Here is a 19772-nt window from a genome sequence, read left to right as displayed (position 1 = left end):
ATAGAATTATGATGATAAATGAATTTCTCCTGCAGCCAATATAAGAAAACTAGGCATTTCAGGGACACTATTATAAATCAAAGAATACTTGTGATGATTATTAAAGCTATGCAGAATCATATGGAAAAGACATTGACCTGAAGCCAGTTGGAAAGATTTAAAGATGTAGTTAAAGAATGATAAAAATAGGAAAAAGTCAATAATATGCTAAGAATTGGAGTGAAAGAGGAGATGAAAACTTGAACTCTGATAGCAAGAGACTAGAAATGCTTAAAGAATGATAAAAATGGGAAAAAGTCAATAATATGCTAAGAATTGGAGTGAAAGAGGAGATGAAAACTTGAACTCTGATAGCAAGAGACTAGAAATGCATGATAAGAATTTGTTCCAAGGAAGATAAAAACAAAAACAATGAGAAGCCACCCCAGCCCACCCCAGTCATAGTTGAAACACAAGTAAACCTTACATTTTTTAGGAGATGGAGATGAGTCTATGAGTGTCTTAAAACAAAGTTGGTTTAGATACACTAACCAGAGAAAGGGAAGCGGCACTAAAAATAAGTGGCCTTCCAGAAATAGACTGCAGGTAGGGATTGAGAGAAGCGACCAGAGACTTGCTAAAAGGTCCCTGATGAATTTTAATGAAAAATCACCATCATTTTCTTAGCCATCAAAAAGAGAACGGAACACATCATTTCCCAAGTAATTTAGATGGGTCACTTCCCAGTGCAAAGGTGTTTGCGTTCCCCAGAGCTCATGCAAGGTCATATGGAGAGGCCAGCAGTGCACGTGGCCATTTATTACTGGGGCCATATGCGCTGCATGTGTGCAGGTGGTGTAACTGGGTCAGAAGTAGGTGCTCTCTAGTACACTGGGCAGGCCACGCAGGGAGACTGCACCCTGCCTGGGGCCACTTTTGCTTGAGAGTGAAGCAAAAGCTAATGCCCAGCGTTCTTTTCCTTCACCTGCTCTTGTTGGCTACAGCTCTCCCTCCAAAGAACTCTCCTACACCACCCAGCCGACCCACTGAGGTAAGCTCTGTGGCAAATCTAGTTACTGCTCCAAGTCTCCTCCAGAAGGAGCAGCTGATTCATTCAGCTTTCTGGTTGTTTCTGGCGTTTTCACTGTAGATTTCAAGTAATGATAACACACTAAGCTGACTTTTGTTTGGAGAACATTCTTTTATTGTATTTTCTTTTGACCAACTGCCCATATAATGTTCTTGTGCCTTTTTAAAAATGGAGCACAAGAACATGTGCTCCATGTAATGGAGCATACGAGTAATAGGTGAGAATTACTACTACAGGAGCAACTTTTTAAGAGGATTGTCTTCTTTGGAAAGCACAGAAAGGGGGGAAAGATCAACATCTAACTTTCAGAAGTGTCAAGTCAGAAAATCCATCCAATTCATGTCCTTGAGTTAGAGTCAATGAAGTGAGGGAAGGTTTAGAGTACTTTCTAGGATGAGGATAATATTACATGGTCAAAAATAATAATAAATGGAAAAGTAGCAAAAGGACAGTCTTTTCTAGAATGGTGCTTTACCATGAAGGCTGGAGGCCCTCCCAGACGGAACGGGTATCCTATGATGACCCTAACAGGTGTGCTTAGGAGAGATGTGAGTAAATATTCAATCCTATATTTTCCTCTGCAACTTCTTTTGTCTTTTCTTTTTTTTCTTAGAGAGCTAGAAAGAGAGTGTGTGTCAATGGGGGGAGAGGGAGAGAAAGAGTCTTAAGCAGGCTCCACAGCCAGTGCAGAGGCAGATGCAGGGCTCGATCTCACAACCCTGAGATCATGACCTAAGCTGAAATCAGGATTTGGACACTTAACCGACTGAGCCATCCAAGCATCACTTTCCTCTGCAATTTCTAACTCCATGACTGTGTCCCAGAGAAAGATGTAATTTACGATGTGACCATTTTTGTATATTTCTATATTGATAATCCAAACAAAGCTCAGAAAAAAACATAGCCTGATTCTGCAGTGCATTTTGATTCTTAATATATTTTATCTGCAAACAGGACATTTAAAAAAATCCTGTTTGCAACCCACTAAATTTTGTTGACACTCACAATCTGAAAAACATTATTCTAAAATAAAGAGGAATTGGATGCTGACCAGGCACTCGCAACACAGAGGAAAGATTACTGAACTTGGAATTGGAAAAACTGAGTTCAAATCCGGGTGAAAACCTGCACACATAATACTGCCTGTGGCCCTCAATTTCCTCATCCAAAAAATGAGTAAATACCATCTTCTTTATCTACCTACCTCACAAAACTGTCAAGGAAAAAAATAATTTTTCAAATGTAGAAATTATGGATTGTGTAATTTGATTATCATCGCTATAGTCATGTGACAGATAAGAGTAGCATCTCCTCAATAAGATAAAAATAAAAAGTGATGATCAATGCTTCCAAGCTATATGACCCCATTAGCCAGAGGTTTCTCTAGTAGGGAGAGAATGATTTGGGCAGGGATTGTTGGGTTGGAAACCTAGAGGCCATGCTGACGGTGCCTATGGGGATGGCTGGTGAGGAAAATGTCCAGGAGGTGGGAATGGTGCCAGAGAAGTCAGACCCATCTACTCATCCATGTAGAGGGAAGGCATAAACCTGGCACCAACAGACCTGACCCTGACCTCAATCTTAACCTTGCTTGGCTGAGTGCCCATGAGCTTTAAGGAGGCTCCGTTCCCATGTCTGAGAAATTGGGGACATTTTAGATACATATAAAAAATATGTAATTACCATCGATCCTTGAACAACATAGAGATTAGTGATGCCAACCCCTGCACGGTTGAAAAATCCACATTTGTCTTTTGACTCCCCCAAAACTTAACTACTAATAGCCTACTGTTGACCAGAAGCCTACTGATAACAGTTAATTAACACATATTTCATGTGTTATATGCATTATATATTGTATTCTTCCAATAAAGTAAGCTAGAGAAAAAATCGTAAGGTAGAGAAAACAGATTTATAGTACTGTACTGTATTTATCCAGAAAAAATCCACCTATAAGTGGACCCATGCAATTCACACCTGTTGGTCAAAGGTCAACTATATGTAATATTAAATATGATAAATATATTATTATATCATATAATTCTATTCATATTTATTTAATAGAACCATATTTAATAATTTTAATTATTTAAATAATAGTATCTGTATATATTCTATAAGATATATAATTATAGGTAAATATATATAATTAGGGTTGTTCTAAGGATCAGAGACAATAATGTTATACAGCAACTAATACAGTACTTGGTGTAAGGCAGGAGCCAAGCCGACAGTAGCTGATAGGTTGTTCTCATTTTATCTGTGTGAGTTGGCAGGATCTTTCACAAGTAAGAAAAAAAAAATCACTGCCTTCAGAGAGTGGGTGAAAGGCCATGCTGAGCTGGAGAATTTCAGATACCCGTGTGCCAGTAACTAAAGAAGCCAGACCCGTGGTATTTATTCAGTGCTAGACACAGACACTCCAGGGCACCTACAGGAAAAGGTTTTCAGCTAACTGGGCCAGAATGGGTCACAGACAGGGAGTGATGTGTGCACATGAAGAGGTTAGTGGGTTGGGGCTGACGGTGTGAGACGTCTACCCAAAACATCAGTCACCTGAGGACCTTTCCATCACCTGGCCTGGACTCTTCAGGGCCTAGAGAACCAGAAAAGAATTTCAGGGCTGCATGTCTACGTGTAATTTTGCAAAAGCTCCCTGGACAATTTCCATCCACTTCCCTCTCCACCCTGTTAAGATCCAAGGCCGTGGCATGGAGCCAGTTTGCCCAGAGGGTGAGAGAGGGACAAGTGGTCCTTGGGCATCATGTGTCAGAATCACACTCTGCATGAATGCAGATTCCCTGGCCCCCATACCTACTGAACCACACGTTAGGGATGGAGTCGGGGAGCCCATATTTCTCCAAGTTCCCAGGGGATCTGATACATAAGTCAAGTCCACACGGTCTTTGTTAAGGGGCCGGAGTAAGGAAGGATTAGGAAATGAGGCAAGTGCTAGATGCCTAGGAGACCTTGGGTCGGGGCAGGTGAAAGAACAGCCAAATATTTGCCAGTGTAGAAGTCTCCCAGCAGGCAGCGACAAGGGCTGGAGCCCTGCAGGAGGAAGAAGAGACACCAAGCAAGACATGGCCTCAGAAAGGGTCTGGTTGCTCCTGCTGTTGTCTGGACTAAAGGATTCCTGCAAATGTTGGATTAGATGTCTTCTCTTATTTCCTCTAGCAGAAAACCTAGCTTTGGAGCGTGTGTTTGTTTCTGTGGGGAGGAGGCTAGAAAAGGAGTGAGGAAAGGAAGCCCAGTATATCCTAGGATACAGGTGTGAGCCCCCCAGATATTTCCCGGCTGTTTGCAGCTAAGGCCAGACACATTCTCTCATTTCTCCTCATTAAGCCAGAATCACTGTGGATTCTAGATCCTCCAACATGAAGAGAGGAAAGGGAAGAGAAGTGCCGTGTGTTTGAGCAGCGGTGCTATGCCCAACATGGCACCAGGTCCTTTCCAGATATCAGTCAAGGCACCCAGTACTCACAGAAAGCCTACACAGTTAACATCATTACCCCCTTCTACAGATGCACAACTGAACTGCAAGGCATTTGTAGAGTTAAGGGCCTCCCTGGCCTTCTCCTGATGCAGCCAGCAGTACACTCTGGAAATGCAAACAAAGCTTTACTAGCTCTCAGCGGTGAAGTTTGACCTTCATCCACTTCCTTCTGCAAGACCTACCCACCTCCCTAGCCCCTAGCAAAGTTTGTCTTCCTGAATACCTGGAATTGCACCCAGTGACTTCCTCTGCTGGAGAGATCATCACTTTCCCTCTCTTAGGTCCACTTTCAAACTATAATTGGCTCTATGTAGTTAGTCATAATCTTTAGGATGAATGTGTTCATGAAAATACTTTCTTCCCTCACTACGAGGAAAGGTTATCATTAGAGCTACCAGAATGAGGCAGAGTGGAGCAGGAAAAGGGATCCAGATGGACATCAGAGATATGTGGATTCAGATCTTGACCGGGTGATTGGAAGCCAGTTGTAGGACACCTTGGATGTCCCATATGCTCACCTGGGAATTTGGGAAAGTGGTATATATTTTTACAGTTATTATTAGGAGTTAATAAACTAGATAATATACAGAAAAGCATCATACAGCAAGTTAGTTTCCCCATCCAAGGCTTCCAAAAATGTGGACACTTTGTAAGTAGACTGGATCCCCAATATGAAGGAATCAGAGGGGATTTTCCTGTGGCAGATTCACCATTGGACTTCTTGCCTGAAGTTTGAATTTCAAGCAATTACACTTGCGGCTTCGAAACAAAGCATGAACTATTATTAATCAGCTCCCTGCCCCCACTGAGTGGTGTGAAGTTGCAGACCAATGGAAGAAATGGGCCCAATCTTAATGAAGAGCAGGGTAGCAACCTACAAACTGGTGCCTTTCGTTCCCAACACAGACTAAGCATCAGTCTCGAACAGAGGGGATATAGGAAAAAATGGCCAGTCGATTCTTCATCTGGCTTAATTTTTTTTTTAAACTGAGAAATTATAAGTTCTCAGATTGGAGACACCTAACAAAAGTATTTTGGATGTGTACTATGTGTCAAGCAACCACAAAAGTAAGGGATGGTCTAACGGGGAGATAAATGTGTAAATAAACAGGCCATTCAGTGTGTTAAAGATTTCAGGGTCACAATACAAAATACTATGGCAGATGAATTAATAGTAACTTGAGGGATGTCTGGGTGGCTCAGCGGTTGAATGTCAGCCTTCAGCTCAGGGCGTGATCCTGGAGTCCTGGGATCGAGTCCCACATCAGGCTCCCTACATGGAGCCTACTTCTCCCTCTGCCTGTGTCTCTGCCTCTCTCTCTGTGTCTATCGTGAATAAATAAAATCTTAAAAAAAAATAGTAACTTGAGCCACTAAATCTTGTGAAGTTGGAGTTGACCTCCTAGAAGTATGTCACCTACCACATGTACACCAGTAATGCACCAGCCAGGGTTGTACTTCCTTTCAAGCATTAATTAACCCATGTTTACCATTTATCAGGAACTACTCATTACCATGTTTATGCTGAAGAGCACTAAGGGGGCGTAACCTGTCCCAGCAATAATGAGTAAGAAGCCTGTTGACTAAGGAGGGTTTGACCGGCGCACCTAAGGAATATGTGAAAACACTTATGAATCATTCACCTTCCCATTTCAGCTGCAGACAGAGGAAACTTTATCCTTCCACAAAACATTTAGAAACACGTTTCTCGTTATATCCAAGATGCCAAAAGTAATTAAATGTCAGCTAATTTTGACTCTGTTTCCATTTGATCAGCCATGGATTGTTTCAAAACTTTGTCAAGTCATTCCTGGATTTATCCTACTGTGATCCTGTGCTTATTTGGATTTTTCTCCATGATGAGACCCTCAGAACCCTTCCTTATCCCGTATTTATCTGGACCAGATAAAAACCTGACCAGCTCAGAGGTAAATTAATATACATACATACATATCTTAACGTGGTTTAATTTTACAGGATTTGAACAAGATGTGGGGTTAGGGCTTCATCAAACTTGAGATATTAACGCACTAACCTTGGTGATCCATTTTCATAGTATTTGTCATTTAATACAATGATTCAAACTAGTCTTCCCTCCTCACACTTGTAAAAATGGGAAGCCTCAGCATATTAAAGTCCAATACATATTTTAACTTTTATGGAGCTCTACCATTAGTCTTAACACAAGGTAATTTTCAGGGCTCCATCGATTCTGTTATACTAACGTAATCCTAACGTAAAATCTCTGCCAGGCACAGGATCTAGTCCTAATAAACTTTTAGATGGCTGAGGTATAAGCAGGATCTGATAAAGAACCATATCAATTTTTTTAGGACACTTACTCAGTTGTGAAAAACTGTTTACCAGCCAGTGAGACTTAACAGCTTTATCTCTCAGCTCTATCTTCCCCTGAAGGCCAAATTGTCTTAAAAGATCCACCTCCTTTTTTAATAATAAGTGCAACAAGAAAAGGCACTCACCCACCTGGAGAATTACCCTGCTCTGGTTTTATAATCTCCAGCCATAGCCACGAAGACACTACAGAGTGTGTGCCTTCACCTAGAAGGCTAACCGATGCTAGTTAATTTGGTGATGAGGTGCTACGGACAAAAAAGCAAACGTGTTGTGTGGTGATGTAAAATCACTTTGCGACAACTCTGTTTCCAATTTTTTTCCAGATGGAAGCCGATCACAATTGAGACAAAACAAAGGACAAATACAGGTCCTAAATCAGCCAGTGAACCGACTGGGGTCTGCTTCTGTGACCACTATAGACCAGTTTGCATACCTATGCCCAGAGGTGCCACTCAGTCCCACTAGCCTTTGAATCACTCTGCTGTCTACAGCAGTGGCACAGAACAGAACAAATGCAGGTGTGGTGTGACAGTGCTGCCGCCGGACCCATCCTGCCCCAGAGATCAACCCCTTTGGTCCTTCCTTCCTAGGAATGATCACTGCAGTTCCTTGCATTTCTGACAATAGCCATGAGATACCCACATCAAATGAGACAGAATTGAGTAAGCAGAGGTTAACCAGTAGAATTGGGAGGGGAAAAGCTTTGGGAGATTTGGCCAGGAAGATAATGCAATGCATGACTTGTTCCCACTTTGCAATTTTGCAAGGTTATTTATTCTTTTCTGTCCTCACATGTGTTCATTAGACTGTGGACATTTCTGACATGGTGATGGATCAAATAAACATAAAGTTTGTTGGAGTCTTCTAACATTGTAGCCCCTTTGTCTAATGTTAAAATCTTTGAACAAAAGAGGAATGGTATTTTTTTAAGAGACTAAAAACCCCAGGAGTGTCTGTTGAATAATTTTTAACTAATTTAACTCAAATGTACATACTGTTTAACTTTAAGAGAGTTCAGATTGCACATTAAGCAAATATATTCTTCCGTTGGGATGCACATAAATTTATAAATTGGTTTTATTTTGAAGAAGGGGGAGGACCTCTTTTTTCCTTGAAAATCCATTTTCTGGGGGCCCCTGGATGGCTCAGTCAGTTGAGTGTCTGCCTTCAACCCAGGTCATGATCTCGAGGTCCTGGGATCGAGTGCCGTGTTGGGCTCTCTGCTCAGCAGGGAGTATGCTTCTTCCTCTCCCTCTCCCTCTGTGCGCTGTCTCAAATAAATAAATAAATAATCGAAGAAAGAAAGAAAGAAAGAAAGAAAGAAAGAAAGAAAGAAAGAAAGAAAGAAAGAAAGAATAAAGAAAGAAAATCAGTTTTCACTTGTGCTTTTCCATAATATGAAGAATATCCTATCCAGTTGGATGCAGAGTTTGATATTGGGCAAGCCACCTACACCTTAGTAATGTACTACGTAAAAAGGTATCTCTTTCACCTCCTGGTGCTTCATGGTCACATGATCCATTTTTCAACCTCACAGATCACAAACGAGATCTTACCAGTTTGGACATACTCTTATCTGGTGCTGCTGCTCCCTGTGTTCATCCTCACTGACTATGTCCGCTACAAGCCAGTCATCATCCTGCAAGGGATCAGCTTCATCATCACCTGGCTGCTGCTCTTGTTTGGCCAGGGAGTGAAGACCATGCAGGTTGTAGAGTTCTTCTATGGGATGGTGACTGCCACCGAGGTGGCCTACTATGCCTACATTTACAGCGTGGTCAGCCCAGAGCACTACCAGAAAGTGAGTGGCTACTGCAGGAGCATCACACTGGTGGCCTACACAGTGGCCTCCGTGCTGGCCCAGCTCCTGGTGTCCCTGGCCAACGTATCGTACTTTTATCTCAATGTCATATCCTTGGCCTCTGTCTGTGTGGCCTTTCTTTTTTCACTTTTCCTACCAATGCCTAAGAAGAGCATGTTTTTTCATGCAAAATCCAACAAAGAGGTACAGAAACCATCAAACAAAAATACAGTGTCAGATGAACCTTCCAAAGTTACCACACAAGATGGTGAAGAGATACCCACTTCAGAAATACCAACCATTTCAGGGAACCTGGATGGTGCTCCGGTGAATAGCCCAATGCCTAAAAATTTGGTTTTAAGTGTTTTTGTGCAGTGGTTCCAAGATTTGAAGGAATGCTACTCCTCAAAGCGTCTTTTTTACTGGTCCCTCTGGTGGGCCTTCTCTACAGCAGGTTTTAACCAAATTTTGAACTATGTTCAAATCCTGTGGGATTACAAGGCACCATCCCAGAGTTCTTTCATCTATAATGGGGCAGTAGAAGCTATTGCAACCTTTGGAGGTAAGCAAACATTGATTTATCTTCCCTTGATGGGCTACCCCCATTACGTTTTTGTCTTTGTTGCTAAACTCCATGGTGGTAAGCTAATTCTGTCAGAAGGCATATTAACCTTTGTTTTTAATGGAAGGCACTGGAAGAAAGAAAAATAGGACCATGACATTTGTATGTAATGTGGTAGAGTTATGGCAAGTAACTCAAGAGCTCTGGATTAAGCACCAAATGATTAAATTTTAGGCAAACTCCTAAGATTCCAATTCATCATTAGGAAAGGGGTTAATAATACCCCTTCTTCTTTCAGGTTGTTTTTTTATATACAAAGAAAAATACTCACCTTATATATAAGTAAGAAGTTTTCATTATTTTAGTAAAATAGATTGAACCCTCAAGCCTTCCAGATTACCACTAAAAGATTTGATTTAACTAGTGCCGACCATTAGCAATCTTAGGTTCCACACCAAAAAGTTCTAAAAATGGGGGGATCCCTGGGTGGCTCAGCGGTTTAGTCCCTGCCTTCAGCCCAGGGCATGATCCTGGAGTCCTGGGATCGAGTCCCACATCAGGCTCCCTGCATGGAGCCTGCTTCTCCCTCTGCCTGTGTCTCTACATCTCTCTCTCTCTCTCTCTCTCTCTCTCTCTCATGAATAAATAAATAAAATCTTTTTTAAAAAAAGTTCTAAAAATAGCTTTCTTAAGAGATTTAAGTGAGATGTGGAATGTATGCAAGAGTCAGGATTCTAACACCAGAAGGAAATCTGCCTTTGAAGTTTACTCTACAATAAATATTTATATCCTGGTAAGTGGGAACTTAAATTCAACTGAGACTTTAAAGATATTTTCTAGGAAGTAGGAGATTTCCACACCCTCGTTTACAAAAAATTCAGAAAAGTCAAGTGGCGTCCATTCTCTTATTGTCTCTCTTTTGGGAGGCTTCACCTTTACTCCTGCACACCAGGACTGCTCTGGACTTGGTTCACTGAAATTATTTCTTCTACATTCCAAATTCTGGGAGGGTGGGGTGAAAGAATGGTATTTCCTTTGTAGCATTGGTTCTTTCCTGGATCACACATGGAAAAGTTCATCAAACATCAGTAACTTGAAACATAAGTACCTTTTATTTTGCTAAAAAGAACTATAAATGCTAACCCTAATGACTGCCAATTATTCAGTCTCTTAAACTCTGTAAGTCAATATTGAGTTCACTGAAAACCTCAAGTAAATGGGTTAGATCTCAAAGACACTGAGATGGACACCAGCAGTTTAAGATTACTAATAAAGACTAAAATTTTCTATCCAGGGCAACATATCTGTTACCCATTGAAAAAAATTACGATAAACAACCAATGAGAAAGGCAAGTATGGACGGGCCAGGTATACTATCAGAGCAGCCCTTTCACTCTTCTCTATTCCTGCTCCTCACATGTTGTAGCAAGTGACAGGGTTTATGGATCGTTTCTCCCCACGCTGCTGTGGTAAAAAAACTTTCGGGCCTCTCCACATGGCACAGTACATGGCATGTAATGGATATTAATTAAAAGTGTGGCAACTACCTGATTGAAAGAGGAGGAGGTAAAGAGAGAAGCCAACAGAAAACATGGTTGAGAAAAAGATAAATCTACATGCTATTTTTGTGAAATCCATACATTCATCATGTACATTTGCCTAAGACTTGACTTTTTAAAGAGAGCACAGTAAAAAATAAATAAATAAATAAATAAATAAATAAATAAATAAATAAATAAATAAATGTAAATAGAGCACGGTGGCATATCCCATGTGCACAGTCAATGTGTGGATCTCCCTTAATGTTTCTTTCTCAGGGGCCGTGACTGCCTTTGCAGTGGGCTACGTGAAAGTCAACTGGGATCTTCTGGGAGAGTTGGCTCTAGCGATCTTCTCCATCATCAATGCAGGCTCTCTGTTTCTCATGCATTACACAACTGACATCTGGGCATGCTATGCTGGCTACTTGATATTCAAGTCCAGCTATATGCTTCTTATAACCATAGCAGTGTAAGTATTACCAATCATTTCTCTCCACTCCTAAACCCACACCATGTTCTCTCTTCTGTAGCATTTCTGTAGTTCTTTGCAAAACTTCAGAAGTATTTTAATCAATAGCAATATTAAATGTTGGCTACATATTAAATTGGGCACAATGAAGCCATGTTTTCATTTAACTATTTGACCTCTGAATGCTGCTAAGATAAGTCATCAAAGAAAAAAAATCCTATGGGTTCATGAACCAAAAGCAAAGATACACTGTCGGGTTGTGATTTTTATTTCAAGTTTTTTGCCATAACAAGACAGGGTGCAATCTGCTTCTGAATGATTAAGTTTAGGTTTCATCATTAATTTCATTTAGTTGTTTGTGTAATACCAGACATATACATTTGGGTGAAGCAAAATATACTCAGCGGGTTATAAAAACTTGGATATTGAAAAAAGTGGATGCAACGATTATAAGAAACTAGCTCAGAAATCAGTTTTTAACAATGAAAAACGTTTTGTTTCATATAGAAGTGCAGAGAAAGCTGACTACAGGAAATGTGCTTTGATATTAATCAAAAGAGATAAGAAATATTTGAATTTCAAATCACATGAAAGAAGTAGAGCCAGAAGCTTTATTAAGTTCTGAGGTTTAATGTGTGAAAAATGTTTGATAAGGAATTGACAAACCACAGAAATATGAGCAGCTTGGAAAAAGATCATGAAAGAGAATAAGGTTGTTTACTTTTTTTTTTTAGTGGAAATATGTCAGTTTAACAAATCAAACTCATGTCTCTTAAGTTTCTTCTTTTTAATTCAAGGACATTGTTAAGGTAGGATTACATTACTTCTTCTCATTTTAAGAATCTTCAGAACCAAAAGCCTTTTACCCTTGTTCCACAGAACAGCTCTAGATAACATACATTTGCCAGTCATTCAGTAGTTATAAGGTGTCAAAACCTATATAGTTATTAGAATAAATTATTTATAGATTCACTCAATTATACAACCAATCATGATCTGGATCTTCCTAAAAATAAATAACTCGCCCACCAAAATTTGAAACTGTTGATACAATTGACAGGAAAAAGAATAATTCTCCAAATGATTCCATGAATTGGACATTGCTTGCATTTTCATAAAAATTCACTGTGAAAGAGTATCTATAATCAGAAACCATCAAATATTCTCAGGTTATGAAGACTCAGAAAATCTAGGGTCAATTTCTGGAAGCATTAAATTGAAGAGGAGAAATTGTGCCATATTTCCTTTAACTGGTGTTTTAATTCAGCCTTCAACTGTATTGTATTTTTTTAATTCCCTTTGCTCTGCCTATTTGTCTAAACTGGAAGAGATTTAGACAAAAAGGGCTGATAGCAAGACACTGCTTTGATCTCCATTTCTTTATTTTCTGTCTTTTAAGGGTAAGGATCCCATGTGTATTTTGTTAAAGAATGTAATTCAACATTTAATGATAGATTTCAGATCGCGGTTAATCTGAGTGTGGAACGCTATGCCTTGGTGTTTGGAATGAACACCTTCATGGCCCTGGTGATCCAGACCATTATGACAGTGATTGTAGTAGATCAGAAAGGACTCAACCTGCCAATCAGCATTCAGGTAAGCTGTAATATTGTTGTTTTCCTACTCAGGTAGTTGGGGGAATGTGGAATAACTAGGTAATCTGAAAGGTTTTTTCAACCTCACCACAAGCAGTATTTAATTTCTTGAATTGCTTAGTTGAGCAAATTTTTAAATAAGCAATTCCTTCCTTATCATATTGTAACACACCAAGTAGGTTTTCAGCAATAACCATACTCGGTAACATTTGCCGGTGGCTACTAACATGTCGTCAGATGCCGCTCTGGCCATTGTGCCCCCTCTATGTCTGCTTTTCCTCCTGCCATAATATTCGTTCCAAGGTTTAGGAGATTTGTCTAGAAGTGGTACATGACTGCAGAGCTCAACTCCTTTTCCCTACTCCACTGAGGGTCTTGAAATAGCCCCATTTCACATTTTACATATGGATCTGGGAAAGAAAGGGATAGTTATGTAAGAAGTAACCTCATTATCTAAAATTCATTCCTATCATTCACTAAATTCATTCACTATCCTGTAGACATAAACACATGGATCAGTGGAATTTAGTGTTTTTTCACTATTGTTGGTGTTAGCTGGGGTGTGAACCCAAGCAACCTTGGCTCCAGAGCCCACATTCTTAGTTACTGAATTTCTTACATTTTTATAGTTGATTCTTCTAAGATAGAAGAAGAAAGTATTGTGTATATCCTGGGTCTTAGTTATCCCATAATCCAAGCAAATCATTATCATCACTGTGTATTATCAGTGACATAGTCATATTTTACGTGTGTCTAATTACCTCTATGTGTTTTTCTCTAGTTTTTAGTTTATGGGAGTTATTTTACAGTTATTGCTGGCATTTTTCTAACAAGAAGCATGTACATCATCTACTCAACCAGATGCCAAAAGCAAGCACAGAGACCAGCTACAAGTCAGAATCCAGATGAGCCCCACCCAGAGGGGCTAAGGAATGTCATTACAGGAACAAAGCTCTAACCTTATGGCAGCCACTGCATCCGCTGGGCAAGGATCCTCCTGGTCATAAAGTTACTAAGTTCCACAAATTGGTACACTTCCTAAGTCTGGTTTTCAACAAACCTTTTCAAAACCACAACAAAATCTCAGTTTTAGACCGGCTACTATGTGTCCATCTGTATGCAGTCAACAAGGCCCATCATCTCGATCAAATAGCTTATGTTGGGGACCCCAGTGAGTAGCAAGAACTGAGATATTCTGGTTTTGATTACTCACTAGGACATACACATGGCATGGAAATAAACTATGAGAAAACACCAGTCATCCTGGAGTTGAAGTTCTCCATTCATAAACAGAAATACTAACTGGACCAACCCCTTTGCTAGGTTTAAATATTTGTTTTATTTTACCAAAACAGACAAGAGATGGGACATTTTTTGTCACATAGTTATTTTCCTTATTTTATCAAGTATATTTCTATATAACTTGCAGTGCTCTGAGAGAATCTCCAGGTCTGGTCCAGTTTCTAAAGACCCCTCTTCAATCCTGATAACATGGCATTGTTCACAAACTACTATTTGGTAATATCACCATTTGATTTTGTCATGATTACTTTTTACTTTGTGTTATTCTGAGTGTTGTTGAAATTCTATCTCAGGAATAGCCCCAGACATTCCTGTGTATCCACAGAATGACATTCAAGTCAATTCCTGGTGGCCTAGGAGAGGAAGTGAGCTTTCTCCCTACCATGACTCCAGATAGGTCATGATATGTCAGTTTGATCTCTGTCTAAAACAGAAAAATGTAAGTGGAAATTTCCAGGAATTTCTGAAAATATTTGTAAATAAAAAAAAATAATGATGGGGCCAGCAGCGAGGGGGACATCTAATTTTTAAGTGGCAGAGATTGTCCTACATAAAATACTATGTGCAAAAATATTAAATTGCCTTTCTAAATTCTTGATGAATTGTGCTAAGAATCATCTGTGCTTGTATGTCCTTTGAAACTTCAATAGAAGACACATGGAATAATCTGCCATGGAAATAAAGAATGCCGGTTCAAGATTTGTGTCTCACATATACTTTTCTCCAAATTCTAAAATTCGATCACTGGACTGAAAATAAAACTCAGCTCCAAAGCCAACACCTACTAAGTAGAGAAAACTAGTGACATTCCTACTTATATCAAAACCAAGGAAAAGATAATCGCTATTATTCTCCTTATTTAATTTATTGTACTAGAGGTATAAGCCAACACAATTAGACAAGGAGAGAGAGAGAGAGAGAGAGAGAGAGAGGGAAAATAAAAACTTTAAAAGAGGAGGCAAAACTATCATTATTCTAGAGACCACAAGTATTCACCCAGGAGACTCAACTAAAAACTAAGATTGCAGTGCAGAAAGTATATAGAAATCAGCTTTACTCATGATACAACAACCATTTAGAAGATGCATAGGAGTAAAAGATCCAATTTATGATAGGACAAAAAAAATACAAAATAATTACATGTAATCTATTTAATAAATGTGTAAGGCATCTATGACCATACCTGCAAACACTTCTGTAGATTGCAAAATAACACCTAAACATATGGAAAAGCCTATCTTGTTCTCAGGAAGAAAAAAATACATAAAGACATCATGTTTTCTAAATAAATTTATAAGTTAAATCCCATCCTAGAAGGAAAAAAATACATCTTTATTCAGAACTAGTAAGGGTGATTCTAAATTTAATTTGGAAAGAAAACAAAGAAGAACCAAGAAAATGCTTTGTCCAGTTGGAAAATGAAATTAAATAATTTGCAGAGAAAAAAATTCTATTTAAACTCTCAACTACATGGGATCCCTGGGTGGCTCAGTGGTTTAGTGCCTGCCTTTGGCCCAGGGCATGATCCTGGAGTCCCGGGATCAAGTCCCATATCAGGCTCCCAGCATGGAACCTGCTTCTCCCTCTGCCTGTGTCTCTGCCCCTCTCTCTCTCTCTTTCTCTGTGTGTGTGTGTGTGTCTCTCATGAACAAATAAATAAAATCTTTAAATAAATAAACTCTCAACTACAGAAACAGCAACACAAAGAGACAGTCCACTGGAACAGAGTAGAAAGTTCTGAATTAATCCTTAGTTCCTAATGGGATTTTAGACTATGATAAAGATAGCATCTCATACAAAAGGAAGAAAAATAACATTTAATAAATTAGAACATTTTTTTCAAAGGGAAACAAAGTTGTACCCACAAGTGATAGAATAACTTCATCTATATGTAATACAGATGTATCAATGCACAGATATAAAAAAGTGAAACCACAAAAATACTAAGAAAAATGTAAACATTATTTTATAATCTTAAACCTTTCTAAAGTAGTATAAAACCTTGAAATCATTAAAAAAATAGCATAAAACTAAACACGTGTGGAAGAAAAACCACTGCAAACAAATGCAAAAGACACAATAAGCTGGAATAAATATTGCAACATTTCAAATCTGCTGGGCAGCCCGGGTGGCTCAGCAGTTTAGCACCACCCTCAGCCCAGGGCGTGATCCTGGAAACCCAGGATCGAGTCCCATGTCGGGCTCCCTGCATGGAGCCTGCTTCTCCCTCTGCCTGTGTCTCTGTCTCTCTCTCTCTCTCTCTTTCATGAATAAATAAATAAAATCTTTTTTAAAATTCCAAATCTGCTTTCCCTAGTTTATAAAGAACCATTACCAACTGATAAGAAAAAGATCAGTTACCTGATAGAAAAATGGGCAAAGAATGTGAACAGGAAATTCAGAGAAAGTGAAATACAAATGACTCAGACATGTACATGATGTTTAAATGAACTCATCTGGGAAATGTTTGTCAAAGTACAATGAGATACCATTTTTCACCTGGCAGACTAGAAGCTAATCCAAAAGTGTAATAATATGCTTGGTTCTTTGGGAATGGTTCAACAGACTGTCTCAAAGGTGGTTGGTGAGAGTATATATTAGCTTCATTGCTGTGATGAAAAACTCTGAACTCTCACAATTAAAAATATGAATATCTTTCCACCTATAGATTTTTGTGGTTGAAATATACACCTCTGTGTACCGCCTGCCTTGGAAATGACTCACAGATGTTTTTCATTTCAGCAGTGTTTCTGAGGACAAAGGATTGGAAACTATTTAAATGTTGTCACATGAGTGGGGAAAATATATAATGGTGCCCCAATATGTTCACTTGTATTAATATTAATTGGATAAAAAATGAGAAAAATCCTTATATAGTGATACAGGTTTCTAAAATAAATTATTAAGTGGAAAGAAGCCAAAATAATGAAAGCAGTAGCTCATCATCTGTGCAAAAGTAAACTGAAAAAATACGTGTATCAACTTAATACACATGCAACTTTTCTGAAAGGACAAACAAAACAAATAACAATGACCTGCTATGGAGTAATGAAGAATGGAGGGCGGGGGAAGATGGCATCTTTCCATGGCTTTTGATGTTTGCACCACATAAATTACTCATAACAAAATTGAAATGCTAACTTTTAAAAAGTATTTAGCCTCTTGGGATGTAAATTAGCATCACAGAAAAAGGAGCTGGAGATTTTTATTTTTTACATGTAACCATTCTGTTTTTTACATTTTTGTAAAATGCATGGATAATCTAAATGCACATCTATAATTAAAAGGAACAAGCACAAAAGACAGAGTATTCTGAAAAGAAATTTTCTTATTTGGTATCTCATTAAAGAGAAAGGTTTTTTTTTTATATATTAAAACACAGATTTGCTTTGTAAGGTGTGGAGTTTCTTGACTGGTTAAGACACCTTATGGATAGGATAAATGCTTTCTTTTGTATGTAGAATGACTGGTGGGAACACCAGAAAAAAATTCATAAACAAATAATCAAAATAAGGGGATAGAAATAGCAAGAGAGTAACCACTTCTGAGAAGAAAAAAAGGTTATGTTTCTAGCTTGTTTGCACTTGCCCTTTGCCTATACTTAGGCCTCAATTTAGGTGAAATATTTAGATCTGGGTTTAGGAAGTTGTCACGTGAAGAGGCATATGATGCACATTTGACAAATAAGCAGTATCACTATGTCTTTAGGCAAGAGGCACACAGTGGTAGGTGTTGAAGTGATGGAGGGAAGTGCCTGCCATGGAAAAGTGACAGGTGGCTAGGAGGGGTGGCCCATGGTCTGCCCTGCAACCCTGACTTTGCATTGCTGCCATGCACACTTACCATTCAGGTTGGCCAAGGTGAGAAAAACCCCCGGGTGCACCCTGTTGCCATAGCAAAATTTAAGCAGAATCACTTAGGGTTGTTTTCCACACTTTTTATTTATTTTTTTTAACCTTTTACCCCCTTCACTTATTTCTCCCACCCACCACTACCTACCAGTTCCCTGTATCTATGATCTTGTTTTCCTTTTTTTAATCCCATGTATAAGAGAGATCACTTGGTATTTATCTTTCTCTGACTTATTTCATTTAGCATAATGCCCTTTTGGTCTATTCATGTTGTCACAAATGGCAGGATTTCCTTCTTTTTTTAAGATTTAATTTATTTATGAGAGAGAGAGAGAGAGAGAGAGAGAGAGGCATAGACACAGCAGAGGGAGAAGCAGGCTCCATTTCATGCAGGGAGCCTGACGTGGGACTCGATCCCAGGTCTCCAGGACCACACCCTGGGCTGAAAGTAGCAGTAAACCGCTGAGCCACCCAGGCTGCCCTCCTTTTTTTTTATGGCTGAATTATACACATACACACATAAACACACACACACACACACACACACACACACACCACAATTTCTTGATCTGTTCATCCACCAACAGATGTTTTCTGTGTTTTATTAAGAAATTTGGGCAATAGCTACATGGTGAATGGAAACAATAGTGATAGTAAAAGAACAGGGTAATAGTAATAAAAATAGTTTGCATACTGGTGCAAAGCATGAGAAGTACCAAGTTGGGAGACCACATGAATACCTTTCAAATAGAGTACTCAGAACGGTGATCACATTGGCTGGGCTCAGTGATCTTCAGGTTTGGGTTGGGTTTACGTCTTTGTCATATCCATTTCCTGCTTAAGAGTTTTTTTCAAATAAAAAGCCTTGACACCATTGGGTTGAAAGAGAAGGGGATTGAGTTCATAAACCAGTGATATTGTTCAAGAAAGTAAATCCTGGTGCACCCAGGTGATAGCAAGTGGAGAGATCTGGGAGCAGTCGCACGAGCTGCAGTCACAGGACAGGTGGCAGCAGCAGACCACGGGGACACTGCAGCAGCCCCCACAGAGCCACAGCAGCAGGGGCAGCAGGACGAACAGCAGCCCACCCAGTAGCACCTGCAGGTGTTACAGCTGCTACAGCTGCCACAGCCACTGCAGCCACTGCTGCAGCCACCGCAACTTCCACAACCACAGCACCCCATGGTGTCAGTAGAGAGGACTCAGGACAGGTGAGCAGGGAGACTCAAGGGGTGAGGGAGGTCTGATGACACCTTCTGCTGGGGGAGCTCCTTATGTGCCATCTTGAAATGGATGGTGATAGAACAACCCAGGACACATGACAAATGGTTCCTTCCTTATTATTTATTCCAACATCCAGAAAAGAATCTAGAATTCTTTCTCATTTATATTCTTACTGGGAAACATTCAGAGTTTTTACCACATGGAAGAAAGATGGTCCTTCTACTGGACAGAATTCACTTGCATGCTTTCCATAAGAATTATCTCATGTCAGGCAGCCTGGGTGGCTCAGCGGTTTAGCGCTGCCTTCAGCCCAGGGCGTGATCCTGGAGACCGGAGATCGAGTCCCACATCAGGCTCCCTGCATGGAGCCTGCCTCTCCCTCTGCCTGTGTCTGTGCCTCTCTCTCTGTGTGTGTCTCTCATGAATAAATAAATAAAACCTTAAAAATAAAAAGAATTATCTCATGTTGCTTTTAGAGATCTACAATGTACATATCTGGAAAATAGC

General features: G+C 39.6%; 1 protein-coding gene across 15 annotated transcripts in view; it reads left to right on the top strand.

The window, feature by feature from the left end:
• The window catches only part of SLC19A3 (solute carrier family 19 member 3), a 37569-nt gene extending 22680 nt beyond the window's left edge, over window positions 1-14889 (top strand). For 14 of the 15 annotated variants that reach the window (XM_072796530.1, XM_072796534.1, XM_072796529.1 and 11 more), the window contains 5 exons: window positions 6342-6493; window positions 8458-9283; window positions 11101-11293; window positions 12748-12889; window positions 13670-14889. In XM_072796530.1, coding sequence (XP_072652631.1) covers window positions 6344-6493; window positions 8458-9283; window positions 11101-11293; window positions 12748-12889; window positions 13670-13846 — 1488 coding nt within the window. In that variant the 5' untranslated portion in view covers window positions 6342-6343 and the 3' untranslated portion in view covers window positions 13847-14889. Of the gene's footprint in view, window positions 1-6341; window positions 6494-8457; window positions 9284-11100; window positions 11294-12692; window positions 12890-13669 lie in introns of those variants that run through there. The other variant, XM_072796542.1, reaches the window with a different exon arrangement.
• Window positions 14890-19772: the final 4883 nt, after the last annotated feature.

This window comes from Canis lupus, chromosome 24, assembly GCF_048164855.1.
Source record: "Canis lupus baileyi chromosome 24, mCanLup2.hap1, whole genome shotgun sequence".
NCBI lineage: Eukaryota > Metazoa > Chordata > Mammalia > Carnivora > Canidae > Canis > Canis lupus.
Note: the sequence above shows the minus strand (reverse complement) of the source record. Positions and strands in the feature narration are given on the sequence as shown.